Raw genomic sequence first — 22,377 nt, 5'->3', positions numbered from 1 at the left:
TATGTCCCATGTAAAGATGGAAGAATGCACCTTTGATGAAGAGGGAGGCATCTTCTTGGGAGGGACACATATTTGATTCTAAGGCTCTGTCCTCAGCTGGGGTTAGGTCAGCTAGTGGTGACCCACCACCCGTGCCTTGCTTGTGGGTTTTTTTTTTAAATTGCTACATAAGTACAGACAATATGTGAGCAGGCACCCTCTGGGTGCAAAGTATGTACATGCATAAAATTTGTCAGGGCACTTACCGTTCTGCAGGATGTTCTTGTACTTTATCTTGACTTGCTGCCAAGTTCGTTTGGGCCCAGTCATGTTTAATCTGAAAATAATAAATTAAATAAAAAAATTAACAAAGGACACACACACATAATGAATGAAACAACAGAGGAGCATGAGGAGCAAATACGGAGCTGCATTTACATGATTTCACTCACATCTGCAGTCAGTTTCACTGGCAGTTCCAGCTGTTTCATAATGTGAATACAACTACGTCTTTGGGGATGTTAATAAACTATTTGGATTGTAATTGTGATGGTTTCAGTGGAGTAGTGAGTGTGTGTTTGTGCAATACTTACGCATTCAGGCGATCTGCAATACTTTGCCACGCTTTCTCTCGTTGTTTTATGGCAGTGGCGGTGTTTCCTTTTTTTTTATTTGGTCTTTGACCTCTTCATACGCCTCCATAATTATCTCCTGCTCCAGCGGGGAGAAGTACGCTGCACGAGATGCCATGGTGAATCAGTGAATCTGTGATTGATTGCGGGCCCTATTTGAGGAGCTGTGTGCTGCAACTTATCCAGGATTGGTTTCACCTGGCTTGATGAATCCGTGTCTACTTATCCTGGCTTGGCGTTTGTGCAACCAATTAAGCCTGAACTCTGTTGTTTTGGATTGGTTGAGCCAGGCTCAATAACTTATCCTGGTGTCTCAATCCTACTTTTGTGCAACAGGCCCCAGTTCCTGAGCGTCACTGTCAAAAAACAAACAACAAAGACAAACAAACAAAGAAACTGATGTGCGCGAGCATGGGCTCTCTCAGCTTTGTTAAATTTTATAAATCTACTCACAAAATGTCAAGAAACAAATATTCTTACACGGTCTTACTTAGCCTACCTTGTGAACTCATCATAAAACACTTAAACGCGGCAGAAAGTGAATAACACTCATGAAAGCGTCTCAGTTTTGCCTTGTTCCTACAGTTACAAACTCTGGTTTGGTCGAAATAAATCCTTACTTTACAGAATTAACCATGAAAATATTCCAGCTCTAGCAAACTTTAACTCGCTGTTTCTGGCTGCCTCTCTGCTGTTAGCTAATGGATGCTAATGTGCTAATACGGTTAGCTCGTCCAGTGGTCATTCAACTATGGAAAATGAAATGACAAAAATCGCCCAAAACGTCAAAACCAGTCAGCCATGGACTCAGCCAATCGCATCCTGATACACTAACATGGTATGTATGATATTTAACGTGAAACACAAGTTTTGCCAAATGTTGCGAAACCCCCCACAGAAAATGGCATTTTATATATATTGCGGTCCAAGTTTCACAGCTGCATTCAATTTGATTTCACTCACCTCCAAAACAGTCAGATACAAAGATAATGAACAGATGAGCACGAACTCGACCGTCAACTGTCCACGATGCACTTCATAGCCCTGCCCGGAAATCAATCATCAATCATTTGCATTACTGACATAGAATAATATGCTCAAATTTAATTGTCCGTGCATGTGGTCCGGCCATGGCGTCCATAATAAGCACGTAATACAACCTGCCCTTCATTTGACAACAGAGGAGGAAGGACTGAGCGATAAAACCTGACAACAGACTTCAGTGTGGTCCGATCGGAGAGATTCGGTTGATGTCGGGTTTGTGGACCATTTGAGATCGGCTGGGCTCGGGAAGCTTGCTCGGTAAAAATCGTCATGTCTGGTTTGGAGCCGCAAGCAGCCGCTCTGCAGTTGAAACTCGATGCAGCTGTACGATTTCTCCAATGTGATGTTCATTTCCCTGTGAAGCAGGAATCCTCCTCTGGCCCTCCACTCAGATTGTGCTGCTCAGTCAGAGATCCCATTTTTTATCATCACTTCTGACTTGTTCAAGTAAATGAGTTGCAGTGGGTTGACTTGCCGGGGACATCTCTCTCCAGAAGGGGGCAGTATAGGAACATTTAAAGAAGTGAATGCTTTTCCTCTCCGTTACAAAATGAGTAGGTTCATATTGTCAGTCTATAATTTTAAGATGTATTATGTAAGAGATAACCTGATTACTCTACATGATCCCTTTCTAGAACACAGCTCACTACTAAAGCATTCAATAATGTGGCACATAGGAATCAAAACATATTTTATTGATTTAAAATTACCAAGCAAAAGTAGCCTTCCCCGCCCATTAATGATAATTGATATTGAATTGGACATTCAGTGAATGGCGGGTCTTTAGGGATGTTGATGTTTTCTCTTTGTCTCCTTCCACCATGCCTTGGACTCCACCTGGAAACACAATTGCGACAGGGGGGGCACTCACTCACATCTTGCACGTTGTTGGGCATTTGACCTATTTGAACACCCCGTTGCTGGATGTGAAATAGGGACTTTTAATCATGTCAAATGTGGACAAGTGACGGGATATCCCAGACCTGAGAGAGAAGTAGCTGGCGAAAGAGTTTGGTTTACTGTCATTATTTTGTAATGACAGATAAAAGTAATGTATGAGGTTTACTTGATGTCAACATTATTTCATGGTAATGAAACCCAACTCTCCATTATGTTCACAGACTTTTCCCATGAGTGCATGAGGCTCTGAATGTAAAAAAACAGAAGGTATATGTAAAAGCAGCTGCCTGAGGATCTTCCCTCTCTGTCAGGTGATGATGATGATGATGGCGAGCATCTGTATGAAAGTGTGAGTGAGAGGCCAGGCTCTGATCTTAGTTAACAGCAGGACAGCGGGCCTGCAGCACTCCTCTCCCCCAGCTTTCTGACACTGATTCAGCTCCATCTGAGTGTAATTCAGGTCTTTCCTGTCTCTAAAATAAAAAATACAAGTGAACAGCTCTTATGACCCTCCTTTTGAACATTTGGCATCAGGCCTCAACAACATCCTGAAAACATCCTCAGAATGTTGCAGTGCCACTGTTTTTTCTTTGTCATCCTGTAATCTAATGTCCTCTGAACATTACATGTTCTCTGAACATTAGATTAAAACATTTTCTTTAAAGCATTTTTAGAACTTGTAAGTAACGTTTGCCAATGTTGTGGCCATGTTCCTTGCTGGCTGGGATGAAATGTCCTTTGCTGTTTTAGGAAGAAACGCGCTCGGCCTGTTCCTCATGGAAGAGGGACGCGTTTAGACGGTAAACCCTCAGAAGGAAAACTTTTACAAGAAATCTGAAATGAGGCTCATTTAACTGATGTTTATAGAGCCGTGAAGCCTCTCGGAACCGATTTTACCAGGTCTGACTCCAGAAGTAAAACACGCTTTGATGGAATATATGTGTCTTCAAACTGTACAGTATATCATTATGGCACAATCCTAAACAATTTTTCGCATCATCTTTTAGTTAAATCATCTGTTTTCTCTGCCTCAGTGAACAGAGGATCCTGGAAACTAAAGTCAACAACGACCTAATCACAGAATTAAGACAAGAAATACATCGAAGAATTCAATCAAAAGTTTGAGAAAAATCCCATGTGAAATTATGGAGAATAATAAAACATAGGATAAAACATGCATTTAAATTTAAATGTAAGGAATTCAATAAACTTAAAAATAAAATGTATGATTCATTAATAAATCAGTATATTAGTAGAAAGCAAATGAAAAATAGATCTGCAGCAACTGAGGAAACAATGAGAGGTTTAAAATCACAAATAGATAACTTTAATAATGAACTATTACATCATATTCACAAACAATCACAATCAGATGACAGAGGAAACCTCGTTCATGCTATCAAATCAGGACACAGGCGACTCCAAAGTAATTTCATGAAAGGCATAAGAAGGAAAGGATGGAAATAATAAAGAATTAAAGTTATTAGAGAACTATGTTCCAGTGCCCGCAGGAAAATTCATACAGACACAGACTCTGTGAACATCTGACAAAAAGAGGAGGAAATACGTGAGGGATAATGTAGAGTGAGCAGGTTCCTATGGAGAAATAAACCCTGTCAGGATGAGAAAGAATCCCGACACAAAATAATGATTAAAACATGTTTTATAGATTTAAAATGAGCCGACTCTCTTCTGTCACCGCTCTCACTGCGCAGCGGCTCTGAAGCGCATCAACCACCTCTCACTGTGCGCAGGCATGCAGGCAAAACTTACCTCTTTACACTTATTTAGCGTGATTAAATTAAGCATTAATTAACCATGTCAAATGAGGAGAAGTGACGGGATATCCCAGACCTGAGAGAGACGTAGCGGGCCACAGAGTTTGGTTTACCGCTCTTATTTTGTACTGAGGGATAAAAAGCCCGCAGCAGCTGATTTCTGCGTTCAGCGTCCTACAATAAAAAATCTGTCTCCAGCTTTGTCTCCACTAAGCAGTCTTTTAACAGGTTGATCTCCCATGCTGTGTTTTTCTTGCTGTTGTTTCGTGTCTATCCGCTTCAATCTGGTCAATCTCAGTGTCCTCAAGTCGCTTGTGCCTTAATATCGCTTCAACGTCGGTCCAGAGTTGTTCTTTACTTTTCTCGTCTTTTTGATGGGGACATTCTCAGCCACAAGCCTAGTGCTTTGTCCTCTCCAAACAAATTAAAAGTAATGTCCGCAAAATGCTCCATATTTTGCCATTAAGGGATTGCCCCTTTAGTCTATGACCGTTGCTACGGCCATGCCTAGCTACGGTTGCTAAGACACCACTGGACATGCGTTGTTGGGGGCGGGGTTTAGCGGCTGGTGCTTTGAAGTCCGACGTCACTGATCAGATGAAGGAATTGAATGTTGCATTGGTACTAGACCATCATGAATGAATAGGAATAGGAATAGGCAGAGTTTTATTTAGTTCAGTTTTTGGAAAACATTCATATAGTTGCATTTAAAGGAACCCCCATCTGCAAGCTTGAAGCTATAACAAAAGACTCAAAAAGAAGGTTTAATTTCATTCGTGGTTGTCAGAAAACATTCACGTCATTCCAATGGCACTAACGAATTTTCAGAGAAAGACCGGGTTGTCCAGATATCCAAAAGAAATGAATGTAGAGTCATGGCACACCCGAAGAAGGGAAGACCGTGATCTGGAGTCACGGCACACCGCACTCACTGTGCAGGGAGACAGTCATGTGCAGTCATGGCTCACCCCATTCACTGAAGGGATAGTCAGTTATGTGAAAGCATGGCTCACTGCACTCAGTGAGCAGGAAGACAGCGATGTGGAGTCAGGGCACACCGCACTAAGTGAGCAGGAAGACAGCGATGTGCAGTCATGGCACACCGCACTCAGTGAGCAGGAAGACAGCGATGTGGAGTCACGGCACACCGCACTCAGTGAGCAGGAAGACAGCGATGTGCAGTCACGGCACACCGCACTCACTGAGCAGGAAGACAGCGATTTGGAGTCATGGCACACCACACTCACTGAACAGGAAGACAGCGATGTGGAGTCATGGCACACCGCACTCTGTGAGCAGAAAGACAGCGATGTGGAGTCATGGCACACCGCACTCAGTGAGCAGAAAGACAGCGATGTGCAGTCATGGCACACTGCACTCACTGAGCAGGAAGACAGTGATGTGGACCACGACGACAGCGATGTGGAGTCATGGCACACCGCACTCAGTGAGCAGAAAGGCAGTGATGTGGACCACCACGACAGCGATGTGGATTCATGGCACACTGCACTCACTGAGCAGGAAGACAGTGATGTGGAGTCATGGCACACCGCACTCACTGAGCAGGAAGACAGCGATGTGCAGTCACGGCACACCGCACTCACTGAGCAGGAAGACAGCGATTTGGAGTCATGGCACACCACACTCACTGAGCAGGAAGACAGCGATGTGCAGTCATGGCACACCGCACTCAGTGAGCAGAAAGACAGCGATGTGGAGTCATGGCACACCGCACTCACTGAGCAGAAAGACAGTGAAGTGCAGTCATGGCACACCGCACTCACTGAGCAGGAAGTCAGCGATGTGGAGTCATGGCACACTGCACTCACTGAGCAGAAAGACAGTGATGTGGAGTCATGGCACACCGCACTCACTGAGCAGAAAGACAGTGATGTGGAGACATGGCACACCGCACTAAGTGAGCAGGAAGATAGTGATGTGGACCACGGCGACAGCGATGTGGAGTCATGGCACACCGCACTCAGTGAGCAGAAAGGCAGTGATATGGACCACGACAACAGCGATGTGGAGTTATGGCACACCGCACACACTGAGCAGGAAGACAGCGATGTGGAGTCATGGCACACCGCACTCAGTGAGCAGAAAGACAGCGATGTGGATTCATGGCACACTGCACTCATTGAGCAGAAAGGCAGTGATGTGGAGTCATGGCTCACCCCATTCATTGAGGGGAAAGTCAGTTATGTGGAGGCATGGCTCATTGCACTCACTAAGCAGAAAAACAGTAATTTGGAGTCAGGGCAGACTGCACTCACTGAGCAGGAAGACTGGGATGTGGAGTCATGGCACACCGCACTCACTGAGCAGGAAGACAGCGATGTGGAGTCATGGCACACTGCACTCAGTGAGCAGAAAGGCAGTGATGTGGATTCATGGCACACCGCACTCAGTGAGCAGAAAGGCAGTGATGTGGATCACGACAACAGCGATGTGGAGTCATGGCACACCGCACACACTGAGCAGGAAGACAGCGATGTGGAGTCATGGCACACTGCACTCAGTGAGCAGAAAGGCAGTGATGTGGATTCATGGCACACCGCACTCAGTGAGCAGGAACACAGTGATGTGGAGTCATGGCACACTGCACTCAGTGAGCAGAAAGGCAGTGATGTGGAGTCATGGCACACCGCACTCAGTGAGCAGGAACACAGTGATGTGGAGTCATGGCTCACCCCATTCATTGAGGGGAAAGTCAGTTATGTGGAGGCATGGCTCATTGCACTCACTAAGCAGAAAAACAGTAATTTGGAGTCAGGGCACACTGCACTCACTGAGCAGGAAGACAGCGATTTGGAGTCATGGCACACCGCACTCACTGAGCAGGAAGACAGCGATGTGGAGTCATGGCACACTGCACTCAGTGAGCAGAAAGGCAGTGATGTGGATTCATGGCACACCGCACTCAGTGAGCAGAAAGGCAGTGATGTGGATCACGACAACAGTGATGTGGAGTCATGGCACACCGCACACACTGAGCAGGAAGACAGCGATGTGGAGTCATGGCACACTGCACTCAGTGAGCAGAAAGGCAGTGATGTGGATTCATGGCACACCGCACTCAGTGAGCAGGAACAAAGTGATGTGGAGTCATGGCACACTGCACTCAGTGAGCAGAAAGGCAGTGATGTGGAGTCATGGCACACCGCACTCAGTGAGCAGGAACACAGTGATGTGGAGTCATGGCTCACCCCATTCATTGAGGGGAAAGTCAGTTATGTGGAGGCATGGCTCATTGCACTCACTAAGCAGAAAAACAGTAATTTGGAGTCAGGGCACACTGCACTCACGGAGCAGGAAGACAGCGATGTGGAGTCATGGCACACTGCACTCAGTGAGCAGAAAGGCAGCGATGTGGATTCATGGCACACTGCACACACTGAGCAGGAAGACAGCGATGTGGAGTCATGGCACACTGCACTCACTGAACAGAAAGGCAGTGATGTGAAGTCATGGCACACCGCACTCACTGAGCAAATAGACAGCGATGTGGAGTCATGGCACACCGCACTCAGTGAGCAGAAAGGCAGTGATGTGGAGTCATGGCTCACCCCATTCATTGAGGGGAAAGTCAGTTATGTGGAGGCATGGCTCATTGCACTCACTAAGCAGAAAAACAGTAATTTGGAGTCAGGGCAGACTGCACTCACTGAGCAGGAAGACAGCGATGTGGAGTCATGGCACACCGCACTCAGTGAGCAGGAAGACAGCGATGTGGAGTCATGGCACACCGCACTCAGTGAGCAGGAAGACGGCGATGTGGAGTCATGGCACACTGCACTCACTGAGCAGGAAGACAGTAATGTGGAGTCAGGGCACACCGCACTCAGTGAGCAGGAAGACAGTGATGAGGACCAGGAAGACAGTGATGTGCGACTCAGGAAGACAGTGATGTGGAGGAATGGAACACCGGACTCACCAGAAAATACATTCAATTGGACACTGGGTTTCCTTCCTGTGCTTCGGTTTCCTCACACATTTCAACTTAAAATCAATGGATAAGAAATCAAAATTTAATGACGGAAAAAAAAATCAGTCGGACAGTGGGTTTCCTCCGAGTGCTTCGGTTTCCTCCCACAGTTAAAATTCAATTCATTAAATACCAAATCAAAATAAAACAAGAAAAATGAATCAATTTCAAATTACATTTCTGTTTTTATCTATTTCTTTTGTGTGTGTTTTCTTTTTATTTGCTGCATAGCTGGGCATTTTATCTGATGGTTCACACATTGTAAGATTATGGGTTGTTAGAAAGAAACAAAACAGATGGTTCTCAGCACTGTGCCTCTTGTTTCTGAAAAACACCCTCATATTCAGTTTTCTGATAGAACAGAGCGAATCTCTGCTCCTGTTTTTTGGATTTTAATCACATAAATTCTTCAAAGTCCATATTGCATTGCAGAGTTCCACATTCATGAGTCAAGTACAATTAATAAAAGAATCATGTCTGGAGTCTTTAATTCCTTGAAGAATATATTCAAAAATCAGTCAAAACAGCCATCATTTTGGATTCAGTATGTTTAAAATGATCTCATTTAAATGAAGGCTGTTGTTTTCATACAGTATTATTTGGCAAATTCATAGGATTATCCCGTCCATCCACAAGGACTCTTCTGGATGGAAAAGACAGAAACACTCTGTAAAACTACAGTATATTCAGCTTATCCTCTCTGAAAGCTTCTTGACAGCTTTAGACTTTTACTTTATGTAATGATTCAACTCATTTACAGTCAATTTCTGTTCAACATTGGTTTTATACTGTACAAAAAAGATATCATGTGATAATAGCTTACAGAAGCATTGTTTTAACAGTACTTACTTCATATAATCATTATTTGACAGTAATGACAAGCAACTCTCAATACATGGACAGGTTTTTCCTATTAATCGAAGTGGTTTTCCTTTATATAAACATTGTCTTATAGCAAATCAGCCAGCCTGTGCATCATTTCAACATACCACTCACTATAATGTATGGTGTTTACCTTATGTCAAAAAAAAGTGTTGCCCACATGTTCCAGTGCACACAGGAAAATAGGTACAGATACAGACTCTCTGAACTCTCTGTTAAAAACTCCATAAACTTCACTTTATTTGCAGAAAATATGAGAAAAGAAGAAGTGGTTCAGGCCATCAAGCAGTTAAATGCCAGTAAAAGCCCTGGCCCAGATGGCCTGCCCACTTTAGCTATAAAGTACAGACGTATCAGATATACGTTCATCATTGATCTACTCACCTGTCTGTACAATGAAGGTCTGAACTGTGGCTGTGTGGGAGAGTCATTCTATCACGGTGTCATGTGTGTTCGTCCAAGAGAGATGATGACTCAAATACTGATCACTACAGACATCTGACCATTATAAATACAGATTATGAATTACCTGCTAAAATGATTCTGAATAGACTAACAGATATTTTAGACCAAATTATAGAAACAGAACAAACATGCAATTAAGGGACAGATAATGTGGAATTATTATTTAATAATCTATTTGAAGAGAAATAACATCCAAACATTATATGATAAAAATGTCTATATTGCAGGTCGAGATCAAAAGAAAGCTTTTGATTATATCCACAGAGACTGGTTTGCCAGATAAATAGATTTTTAAAAAGATAAATGAATTCCAGCAAAATTTGCCTAAAACTGTCCAAGCGGACCCAAAGTTAACCGAAAGCTGTTCTTGATCCACTTATAGGACATGCATGGTTTTGGTCTTGTTTCAAAGGTAACAGTCTGAACGTTAATCCCAGCAGTCAGAACCACTGTGTTACTTTCATGGAGTGACACAAGTTTGAACACACCGAAGCACTGAATATGTTTTTGCAAACAGATGCTTCCAGATGACTGTATGTGGGACTTTTTAGCTGGAGGACACAGAATAAATCCTGCAGTCCAGCTGAACACAAGTCAACATTTTCTGTCTCTTTGTTTTCCGCACAGGTGGGTTAAAACTCCTCACAAACACAGGCAGGTATGTGTTGTGAATCCTTGATTTAACGTGTTGTGTTGAGTTTGCAGTAATGCGTCATAAAGTCCAGATGTTTAGGTAGACACTGCTATGCTAGGCTAGCGGAGCTGTTGCTAACATATACAGTATAATGGGAATGCTAATGACGAATGCTAAAGGGTTGATTTTTTAGAATTAACTGATGTGAGTACGTGTAAAGTGTTGGTGCATATATTTTAGTTCATTGTAAGTATTCTCCAGCATGTGTGTGTTTGTTACTGACTTTGTAAGACATGCTAATAAGAGTAATTTGTGACGGTGGACTCAAATGAGAGCTAAAGTGAATTGTGATTGTGAGATGGTGTGTCAAGTTTAGGCAGGGTGAAGCCAAAACTTTTCAAGGATCACTGTGTTTTGTTTGGCTTCAGGTGTGCATCCACAGACCCACCACAACCGATGCATTATCTGTCCTGAAATACTTTTGTACATTGGGCAGAAAAGCTTTGAAACAACTGCATGAAAGTACTTGGAGTCTGGATTTTGTAAAGCTCCGGCCCTGTGGGAAGTCAGTGTTCCTTGTTTGCAGCCTGAGAAAGGAACCTGTTGCATCATTGATCCTCTTTGTTTAAAGCAGCTTGTATGTCATGCTTTTTAGACAGCATCCCAATCAGAGAGGCATCCTGAGAAGATTTGGGTACAACTGAGCTACTGCTTGTGTGGAATTATGAAGGAAGAGTTGGGAAATAGTGTTGTTGCCTCAGTGCACTTCAGATCTTTCTGCGGAGGACATCATTTGATGTTAAAATCTGACTGAAAGATCGAACCGTGTACAAATCCGTCTAATCTTCGACTTGTGGAAACACATGGGCAGAATTACATCTGTAGCAAACCCACTTTGTGTTTTGTGCTTGCTGTTTCTCATTTTGTCCACCAGAGGGCAGCTTGCACTGTTTATAAGTTCATTTGGGAAGAACAAATAGTATTTTGACATGATTCCTTGATAAATATATTTCATGATTAGAGTTTTGCTAAAATTTAATTTCATCTATATGTATGTGTATATTTTGCTCATTTAAGAGCTAAAAGGGTTCATCTTAAGAGTGCAACATTTTATTTCGAAGACGCTATGTCGTACTTCCGGTTTAATAGTGTGTCGCCGGGAGAATTCAGCCATGAACACGGAATGAACAACTTGACGGTGAAATTATAAAGTTGGCTGTAAGGTAAACAAAGGTGAATGCATGTGAAGCAGCAAAACAGAAACGGTGACGGAAACAAAGTGTATTTTAGCAATCCCCGAAGAGGCACAAGGTTGGTGTGTGGTTGTAATTATATTTTTGACAATGTGTCTGTGCAGGAAATTTATGCGAGCCTGTTGCTCATGTGTTTAGCGATCTTACGATATGTTGCTGAGTATTCAGTTACGCGTGCACTGTGATTGTTTACCAGTTATTATATAGGGAAATGGTAACAGAGATGTGATTTGTTGTTTTCTTTGTTTTCTTACAAGATCTCACGTTGGTTTATTGTGGAACTCATGGAAAGGAATAAACACTAAAAACCATCAGTCGAGTCTCTTACCATCTTTCGGAGGGTATGCTACAACATCAGTCCTGAAAAGTGTTCTGCTGCTGTCGCTGCTGATCTCTAAACACTCGGTCTCACCTTTGTTGAGTACATCGTCTGTCAGACACTGCTGTCATGTGAATCTTACTGTAAGAGTGTGCAGCCAGCTGTCTCATCAAGGAGAGAAGTGGAGGTGTGTGTCTTCAAGAATCATCGACCTCATACTAAAGAGTCTTTCACCTGGCTCGGTGACTTTGCAGAACAGAATCAGGGTGCAGATGGATCAGTGTGCAGCCTCATGCTCTGCACAGCACTGGACACTCAGTAAAGTGAGATATGTTCTCTCAGTAGTGCTGTGTGCTCAGCATGAAATGCATATGACCAACTAAATGAGACAGTTTTGATTGAGGTGATGAGGAAATACTGCTGAGGCGGGTGACTCCGATTAATTCTGTGCTCCACTTCCCTCCCACTGAAGCTACTGTCTCTCATCACACCACGCAGCTTCGTCACCTCACGCTGATTGCATTCATGCTGTCTGATGACCTGTGTGTGTATGAACTGCCGCGGAATAGAAATCTTCACCAGGGCCAGATGAGTTCAGATTCTTAGCCCCACGACTTGTAATCAAGGGTTCAGTGTAAAAGATGTTTTATTGCTTCAACCGCATGTCCTGTCCAGTAACTTCATGAAGAGGACAAAAAAGATGGACAAATGGACAATGGTGAGCATCAGGATCACAGAGAAGCTAATGAGAAGGGATTGAAATGAAACACTCGCTGTCATCTCACTTCTTTTATTTGTATGACATTTGTCTTCCTGGATTTCTTCCCTCTCCATATCTCTCACATTGTCTGCTCACATTATCTCCTGCTGTGGCTTCTTCAAGCAGCAGGAACCCCTCTCTTCCTCTCCCCCACACACTCCTTCTCTCATTCAGGTTGAGATGATAGCTTCATCTCCCCCTGGATCCCCCTCCTCCTCCTCCTCCTCCTCCGCCCTTCTCCCGCCACTCTCCACCCTTTGCAGAGCTCCCACCCTCTGGTTGCATTTGTGTTGGGGCTGATGAAGGCAGTTTTTGCCCTGTGCAGGGCCATTTACATCAGAGGAAGAGAGTCGGACAAGGTTTGCCAGTCTCCCTCAGTCCGTCCTGCCATAATAACTGGAGCTGCCCGCGCTCTACTAATGCTTCCTGCTTCACTCAAGATCATTCAGCTTTAGAGCAGGCTGCTGACAATAAAGACTGAGGAGAACTGTTTTTATGTGAGGTGTGATCAAGCAGCTAGTGAGCAACATCATTGATTTAATAATCATTCCCTTCACTGCTTCAGATCAGATTTTAACACTCAAACAGAAGTAGGCAGCTGCAGCCTAAGTTCATTTCAATCTGCTCCAGTGTTGATGTATTTATGATTCTCACCTCCATATTTTGGTTTATTTGTGACTCTGGAAATATGAAGACACTGTTTAGGATCTTGTTTCACATATTTGTTGAGGTTGAAAAAGTCATTATGAAGTTGTCCGATGCTTCCTCCCCTGCTTTCCTCTGGTTGGGTTACAAAGCGGCAAATTGCAGCTGTCAGGAGTCATAAGATGAGCAGGAGTTATTGTGCACTAACTCGTACTACAGCAGTCAGCGACTCATGATGTGTGACTGATAAAAAGGCTTTCAGCAAACAAACAAACCAGCTACATGAATGCTTTTTCAACCCAACATGAGCTGAAAGAGTTCAGAATAATGATCAACATCACCTGAGCTCTTTGGCTGTACTTTGGCACTACTGTAGTGTAAAACCATAAAACACCTCAACATCATCGTATATGAAATTCATCAGCAGGAAGGTAAAACTAGTCAGTATGTGGATGCAGCAAAAGCTTTATTCGACAAATCATGTGCCTGCACCTCAACCAGCTCCTTTGTTACATTTTTGTTTGATTAAACTTCAGCTAGACTGACAAATCAGACTAACAGACAGTGAGTATGTGATGGCTGTCAAGTAAGTAAGAAACTGCAGCACAGAAATGTAAAAAGATTTGTTCAAGCTCAGATAGAGACAGTGTTGCTGTTACACAGTTTGTCACCAGAGGTCACTCACACGTTTATTTTTACACACTAAAATGTCCCACTCAGTCCACATGGTCACAATTCTCTAAAACATGAACTGATGAGATCCTTGTTGAAAATGTTATGTGTGTCGTTAAAAACATTAAATATAAAGACCAATCTATCATCATCTTACATCATTATCAGACTCTCAAATAGCGACACTGTCTCATAGCTCCAGTGTCCTTCTGGATGTTTGATTTTATTTTATTTCTGGCTGTTTGTATAAGTGAACCCAAACAAGTGTTCCACCTTCATAGGGACCAAGCTTTGACTGTACTGTAACGTTGAGTGAATGCAACCTATACGTCCTGTTTGAAAATGTCATCATTTTATGTTGCTTGAAGTCACAATAAGTGAAACTGATGCAAACTAACTGCAATGCAACAATGAATTTATTATTTGAAGTAGTAATAAGAATAAAAGAAGAAAGAAATAAACCAGCTGAGTCTCAGTCTGTGTCTGAAGACAGAAAACAGCAGCTGACAAACAAACCTCGTCTGTGCTGACGAGAGGAGACAGACGAGCTGCCGGAGCTGAGGCCGCAACGGAGTCTGGTTCTGTGGTGGGTTCATCTCATTGATCCCGACCACTCAGGACTGAAGTAGGAGGGGTCACAGGAGTTGTCTCTGGGCTGTGTGCCGGCTGGTCATCTGCTTCATCCTGGTTGCTGCTGATGCCGTTGTGGAGCGGGCAGTAATGACAGCAGATACCATTCCTCTAAATGGTAGGCTGTCCTCCACACCAGGCTCCTCATCTTCAGCAGGGCTGAAGTAATCTCAATGAGATTAACACAACAACAAACACATATAAACGTCAGAACAAGACACACAAAGCAGTCCTCAAACACACACTAATAATCACAACTTTGACAAGTAGTTTCAAGTCCCTCAGAGGAGTCATTGTCTCCATTATAGTTTGTTTTTTCAGTTCATTGCAGTAGTGAGGTGCACAATGCTGGAAACCAGTCTTCCCCAGTTCAGAGCTGGTATGAGGAACCTTTAGAGCTAATCCATCCTGTGGTCTGGTATCACGGTTCTTCCCTTTGAACTCAACTAAAGATGCTACATCTATGTATTACACCAATAGCAAAATGTCTGTAAGTATGCAACCCACATCCTGTCAATCACAACCCAGTCACACCCACATCCAGACCAAGGCCCAATGCTCCACCTGTCAACGTTCATCAGATGAAACTACATATACACAGTAATGGCTTTGATTTGTTACCTTGTTCTTTCTGAAGAGTAAATAAATGTGTTTGAAGTGCAGTTGTGTCAGGACGTTTACTCTGAAAAACAACTACAATAATGACAAAATAGTTTATATTCTCTAAGACAACAAATGAGTGCACAGGGATGGAAAGAGGAGAGGAAACATGAAATGAGGGGGAAATCAGTCAGCTGGCAGTAATGTGCTGCTGAATTCAAAGGAATGGCAAACATTATTCAGGGTAAACATTTGGCCAAACTAACTGTTCCTGACTTCAGATCAGTGAAAACACTCTTTCCGTCAAATTCATGACTGACGCTCGCAAAGACAACAACAAGAGGGCTTCGATCAGACACACGGAGTGCGGCCCCGGACGCGGAGTTCAAACGAAATGTATCAGTGAAAAGATCGTTTCTTCACATTTCATCTTTAGAGACAAAGAAACGTAATAATCAAAGTCTCAGTAGCTTAATGTTTTACAAGAAAAACAGCCCCGAAACAATCGTATTTAAAGTTAAAGTGGAAATCCACGAAGCGCATTGAAACACGCTCCATCACCTGGGCTCTCCGCAGCCACAACGGCATTTTAAAAGCATTGTAATGATCCCAACTGCGCTGTTGTTTTCTTTAGGTACATCACAAAGCAACACTGTTTGTGAAGAATGTGCCGAGGGCTTCTTCTCTAACTCATCTTCCGCGCTGGATTCGTGCGTAAATCACCAGGAATGCGCAAGCAGACAGATAGTGCTCCTGCCCGGCTCGATCTACCACGATACGATGTGTGGCACCTGCGAGGGTCTTGCAAATGGAGGTGTGTGCTTAGTGCAGTTGGTTATAACGGTAATAATAATAATAATAATAATAATCATAATCATCATAATCATCATCATCATCATCATCATATAATAATAACACTCGATTATCACAATTGACGACAAGTTACACCACAGTTTGGATTTCAAACTCAGCCGGTACAATTCCTTTCTCAGTTGAGATGTCCAGAGCTTTCCTCTCAGGATTCTTCAGTATGCACAGGATGCGCGTGGCAAAAGTGTGCATCATTAACTTGGGTCAGATTACTTCAAATTTATCAGGACAAATAACTAACGGTGCAAATTTGGGAGAAACTTCACGAGTGAATGTGAAATATGCAAATATCGTGAACATGACTGTGGCTTTCTGTTCAGTGATCACATGACTGATGCATAAAAGTCCAATAATGGACAGTAAGTTCAAGTGATTCTTTAGAAATGAGAGAAGTGACTGAAAGATGGTGAGAAACTGTTGAAGGGAATAAAAACGTCTTATAAAGCTGGGAAAGCTCCTCCATCACCTCCAACCATCATTTTAAACACTGAGAATTCAAAATCGGCAGAAATGTAAATTACATTAAGAAGAAAATACTTTTGACAGTCTCTGCAAAGCGTTTATTCTCAAGGACAGAAAAGGACAGCTTTGATCAGCAGGACTCAAACAGGGACGATAAGAGAAAAGCAGCAACTCTGGATCTGTTTCTTTACTCTCCAACTTCTGCAGCTCAAAGCTAAATAAACGACTTTTAAACAGTCTTTAATTTCACCTTTTAGTGACTATTTCTGCTTTATTTGTGGGCCTTTGCAGAAATGCTGCTTCCTCACAGGTCTCGGTTTATGACTGAGGGTGATGGGCTTCTGCTATCAGACCCTCAACATGATGAAACTCTCTGGCTTCTTTTAAATCTCATCTTAAAACTTTCATTCTTTTTTAATTCTGACCTCAGTTGCAATGAGACTAACTCATTCATGTCATTTGGTTGTGACCTAAGCAGTGTGCATGTGTTTCAGCTTAAAGACTGTGATCTCTGCTCTAAAATGTCCATACAGCCAATCACACAGATGCTGTCTTTAACCTGCACTCGTGCTGATTTGATCAGCCGGGCTGTCAATCACCGCTGTTCTCAACACACCAAAACAACCACTGGAATATAAAGTAGTCACATCTGTGACCTTTTTCTTCCTGTTTTTAATTATAAGACACACTTTGGTTTTTCTGCTACAAGTCCAATAGCTTTATTTCAGGCTGTTAACAATCCTACCGACTCAAACAAGACACTTTAGCCACCACCTAATTCCATCAAGTCAAATACAATTTGTGTTGGGTTTAGTTTAAATTTGTTTATTTTATCGAAATGATTCGTTCTTTGGAGTTACATTTCATTTTGTTTTTGGAAAAAAAATCTAAAGGTAATTTATGATAGGGAGGGTCATCAAATTTAAAAAAAATAGCCTCCTGCAGCTCTTCTTCTTTGTCTTCTTCTTCGTCGTGAGTTGGATGTTTTCTTGCGTCAGGTGTTGGATGTCTTCGTTCATTGCTGCCTCTTCGTGGGCCCATATTTTGTCTTTGACCAGCAGCATCCGTTCCAGCTTTTTCTTTTCTTTTTCCCACTGCTCTGCTCTTCTGGCCCAACTCTCTGACAGTCTGGACAGCTCCTCTTTGCACCTGTCTCTGTCATCTGAGAGCTCCTTTCTAAAGCTCTCCTCTCTCTCAGAGAGCTCCTTCTGGTGGCTTCGGTCTTCTGCTGCCAGCCGCTCTCGTAGTTCTTCGCAGGTCGCTTTGCTCTGATTTAGAGCCGACTCTGCGTCAGTCAGCTGAGCCATGGGGACGATGTAAGCATTGGTTCGAGCTCGTCTTTTCTTGGTGGCCCTGCTGATCTGTTTGTCTCTCTGCATGAGGACCTCTTTCAGCTGGCTCACTTCTGCCTGCCACTTCTCTTTCAGGGCTGTCACTCCACTGGAGGCTTCGAGCTCTTCTACAGAGGCTCTCATCCATTCAGGTTCGTCTTTCTCAGTGAGGAGGCTCTGGTTAAGAGAGACCAACTCCTCAGCTCTCTTTTTCAGGTCCTCCTGTAGCGCCCTGCGCTCGTGGTTCCAGCTTTCGATGGCTTCCTCATGTGTGTGCTTCAGATCGGTGACACGTTTTTGCAAATAGCTGATCCATTCGTCCCTCTCGCCGATCTCCTTGATGGCATTCTGGAGGTCGGCCTTTAACTTTTTGTTCTCCTCCTCTGCGCTGGAGAGTTTCTCCCTCAAGGCCCTTCTGTCTTCCAGAGGCGACTCCTGTGCAGAATGAGCAAAAGGATGCCGCTGTCTCTGGTTCGAGGTGTTTACCCATCTGCCTCTGTCCTGTCTTCTTGCCATTGCAGTTAATGTTGTTCTGAACTGATGTTCTCAAAAAAAAAGCTAAACTGTCTCTTAATCCAACTAGTCAATATATCAAAAGTGAGGGACTGGCTTCTTGGCTCTGGGGTGCCTACCTATAGACAGTGACAGTGACAGTGAAGATCAAGGTATGCCCATATATGGAAGTTGACTCAGCCTTAAAAAAAATGCACTTTTGAAAAAAAAAACACAAAAGGCTGAACAATAAGTTAAATAGTGCAAAAACATAAAAAAGAAATATATATATAAAGAATGGTGAGGCAACAAACAATATAAACAATAAAATTTACTGTTGGCAGTGACAGTAAGTGATGTTAAACTGCTCATTAATGGATGAGAAATGGCAGTCAGTGGAGCCTCAGCCTTTTGTTTTGTTTTTTTCAAAAGTGCATTGGTTGAAGTGATGTGTCGTGGAAAAATTGGAATCAGCCAATCAAATCGGAATCACATGGGATCTTTTCCTACTGCAAAATGTACAGATGAATCAGGATACTGAACGAAGGCTGCACTGAGCAAGATGTTGTGTTAATACTGCCTTCAGGGTTGTTTGTGCATCATAAACTTGGGTCAGATTACTTCAAATTTATCAGGACAAATAACTAACGGTGCAAATTTGGGAGAAACTGCTGGTAACCGCCTCTATCAAGAACGCTGTGGCTGCCTGCAGGCTGTACTTTAACCAAGTCGCCACAAGGTGTCGCCATCTTTCCTTCTTAACTACTCCTTGAAGGATAAAACGGTTCAGCACATACAGACACTAACCGTATCAGAGACAGTGACGTGAGTTACTGAAATATTTTTCTCATTCATTCATATATCCATATTTTTTCCACAACCATTAAAACGAAATAACTGCATGAACAAAAAGCAATATTCCTTCCAAGAATTAATCTTGGGACATTCCGTGAGTTTGTCAGAGAGTGTTTCTAATTTCCCATTGTTCGCATGTTTATGCATTCCCATTATTTCTACAGGTTCAGCTGGACAGCCTCCCGTATTTTCAAGTATTTATTATTCTTATTTTAGTTTTAAAAGAGTAGGCCTCTCTGCAGATGACATCACCTTTGTCTGCATCACCATAATGTTCCCACAGGCATTGAGAACTCGTCATAGGATAGTTAGAGTCTGGCCTGTATTAATCTCCTATCTCCTATTTTATAGTCCAGCCCCCTCCTGTGCTTCAATACAAGCATGAGATTGGGACCCCGCGGGATCCCCCTCCAGGACCGCTAGAGGTCCCTGGTAGGCAGCTTGGGAACGGCTGCAGCCTGCTCATTAATATCGGTCTGGCACCACCACCGACGCCCCCTCCCGCCACGCCACACCGCCCCGGCATCGCATCGGCTCCCTGGCTGTCGCATCACGCGCGGGGAGGGGCCCCGCTCTCCACCATTGGCTGGTGCTGTAAGACCGACGGCTTTACGGTAGGGCCACGGACGGAGAGGATGTGCCAGAGCGGTGGTCTTTTCATCTCCCTGACGCGCGGAGTCCGCTGCTTTTCAACATGATTTTAAGAAGCCTCTAGCGGTTTTTTTTTCCTTCAGCATACAGTCTCTGAACCTGTTCAATCTCGAGAGGAGATGCGCGCAGATCCACGCGGGTACATTGTCCGGACACTGCGAGAGGAGGAGAGGAGCATGTAACCGGGAGAGACGCACCGGCGGCGGCACCACCTGACACTTCTCTCTGCCTCTGTCTCGCTCCTTGTTTCCTCTGTATTTGAGGCTTCTCGGCGTGTTGACTGAAATCTTCTCGTTGTTTCGGATATTACCTTCAGCAAAATGAGCGAAGAAGTGTCAGAGGTCCCCAAAGAGCTTGTGGGTAAGAACAGAGACGGATCATTTAAAGCCATGTGTGCAGCCAGGAACAATCACTGATACTCCCTCTGTGAGAGTGGCCATGAGCTCCTGAGCGAGGCTTGTACTGCCCCTACTGAACTGATACAAGACAATCTAATCCATACAGCACTATACAGCCACACTCCAGTAATGCTATTACCTCCTCTGATAAATCCCTTCTCTCCACATTATGTATTTCCTAGAGGTGAACCAGTCAAACACAGACATGTCTTCACACAGTGCAAGCATGCTGTTCATCATTTTCTCCTGTGAGACTGTGAAATGCTGGAGCTGCAGTGAATCCTGATGCTTTGTGTACACGCAGCCCTGCTGTTGTTGATCAAGGTGCTCGTACTGTTAACGTGATGTGCATTGCAGTCTGTGTTTGGAAGAAAAGCCACATAGTTTAGACGTGAGTGGCCGGCCTGCCTTTCCCTCTGCGCATAACCTGCAGAGTTATTTTCCCCCCACAGCAACCTTAGTCCACTGTCACGTCTCCCGCCTTGGGTTTTAATGGCTGATAGCCTCGCCACGTTTCTCATGAGTTATTTGAACTGATTGTGGACATACCTCAAGAGTCCCTGCAGGTTGTTTGGCTCAAGCTCAGGGTCTCTTTGTTTGGCAAAGTGGTTGAGTTTCTGACACCTCAGTGCAATGTTGGACAAGCACAAGCTCTTTCTCCACGTCTGCCTGCAGTGTTCTTTTGGCTCCATTTCTTTCTCAAAGAGGCTGAAAGTGCACACTGTAGATGAGGCTTGAAGGAAAATGCTCGGTCACGTACCAGTCACTTGGTCAGGCATGCATTCATTCAGTGAGTCACAGAGATTTTCAGCCAACCAGTCGCTTATTTTACTCGACCAAAGTATCTGTGGTTTCATTTCCATCCCTGTGCCCTCACGCAGCGTTCACATGTTGCCTTCTGTGTTATCCGGCCTGTTTGAGCTCTAATGAAAGTCAAGAAGGAACAGAAGCTTCTTCAGTTTGATGTGGGAATTTCACCCCTTATTTAATCCCTAAGCATCCACTATATTTAGCTTTAAGGTTGTTCAAATCAGCTCTGATAGTTTCATTTGCTGTATATTCTGTATCAGCTTGTTCCAGCTCTTCATGGAGGCTCTACAATGTTTACAGAGAGTGAAAAAGACTCTTTCCATCAATTGGAAATATTCTAGATTCTACAAGATTACGTCTTGTTCATCATTTTATTCACGTAGCAAACATATTTTGAATCATTGGACATTTTGGCTTCTGAACTAGAATTTTAAAATGACTGACATACCGATGTAGCAGAAGTTGCTTGTTCTACAATACAAATTCAACTTGCACTCAAGCTCGGAGTCAGAAAAGTGTCCCACTTCATCCCCTCGCCTCAAGAATTTTCCTGATTCTGCCTGATGAATTTGCCCAACAATGCACGCTTGACGCAGGGAATTTGTTTGTCATGATCCTACTGTCATGCGGTGTTGTCTGGATGGATGAGTATGTAACCAGCCATTGTTGGAAACATTCACTGGTGTGGGTGATTCAGCATTATACAAGCTCACACTTGGCATCCACTCATACAAGGAGTGTCGGCATGAGGCTGCAGAGGGAAGACAAACTATATCTCTTCATTGCCGAGTTACAGAAAATATCTCACTGGGCTTCTTTTGCTGTTAGAGGAATTATTTTGATATCCACGCCTCCTGTTTGTCTGGTCTTGGAGATGACGACCAGCATAGATGAGCATTCATAAACTTCATTAAATACATATATACATATGCATAGTCAAACTCATACTCTATTATGATGTCTGGGAAACAGTTTCCTTAACGTGATGAGGCAGAGGAATGACTCAGGTTACTTGTTGGCGTTCAGCAGGCAGCTGAAGTTGGACCTCTGAGAGGTTAGTGGTGTCATACTGTGTCAAAACAGAGAAAACGAGCTGTGAGGAGAAGAGGATCAGATTGAGGTGGGGGGCAGAGCAACGCACAGCTGATAGCTGTGAACAATTTGGTCTTCATCTCTGTGGTCCTGTCGGTGCTTGTCGCTGAACTTTGACTCGCTCAGGACAGCAGAACAAGCCGACGTCAGCCGGTGTTTAATGCAAGAACTGAAATTGATTAACTAAATTCATCTTTCTGGTTTATGTTCACCTCTGTTTGTGCACGTTTGAGTC

At 43.5% G+C, this 22,377-nt stretch overlaps 2 protein-coding genes across 2 annotated transcripts in view; both read left to right on the top strand.

The window, feature by feature from the left end:
• LOC121610353 (tumor necrosis factor receptor superfamily member 5-like) overlaps positions 1 to 20,024 on the top strand; it is a 46,194-nt gene extending 26,170 nt beyond the window's left edge. The window contains exons 3-6 of the mRNA XM_041942398.1: positions 15,816 to 15,995; positions 16,174 to 16,254; positions 19,543 to 19,805; positions 19,926 to 20,024. Of these exons, the coding sequence (XP_041798332.1) occupies positions 15,816 to 15,995; positions 16,174 to 16,254; positions 19,543 to 19,805; positions 19,926 to 20,024 (623 nt within the window). The remainder of the gene's footprint in view (positions 1 to 15,815; positions 15,996 to 16,173; positions 16,255 to 19,542; positions 19,806 to 19,925) is intronic.
• A 54-nt stretch (positions 20,025 to 20,078) lies between these two features.
• The window catches only part of LOC121610317 (F-actin-uncapping protein LRRC16A-like), a 62,619-nt gene continuing 60,320 nt past the window's right edge, over positions 20,079 to 22,377 (top strand). The window contains exon 1 of the mRNA XM_041942353.1: positions 20,079 to 20,202. Coding sequence (XP_041798287.1) covers positions 20,163 to 20,202 — 40 coding nt within the window. The 5' untranslated portion in view covers positions 20,079 to 20,162. The remainder of the gene's footprint in view (positions 20,203 to 22,377) is intronic.

This window comes from Chelmon rostratus, chromosome 8 (assembly GCF_017976325.1).
Source record: "Chelmon rostratus isolate fCheRos1 chromosome 8, fCheRos1.pri, whole genome shotgun sequence".
Classification (NCBI taxonomy): domain Eukaryota; kingdom Metazoa; phylum Chordata; class Actinopteri; order Chaetodontiformes; family Chaetodontidae; genus Chelmon; species Chelmon rostratus.
This window is presented reverse-complemented; position numbering and strand designations above follow the sequence as displayed.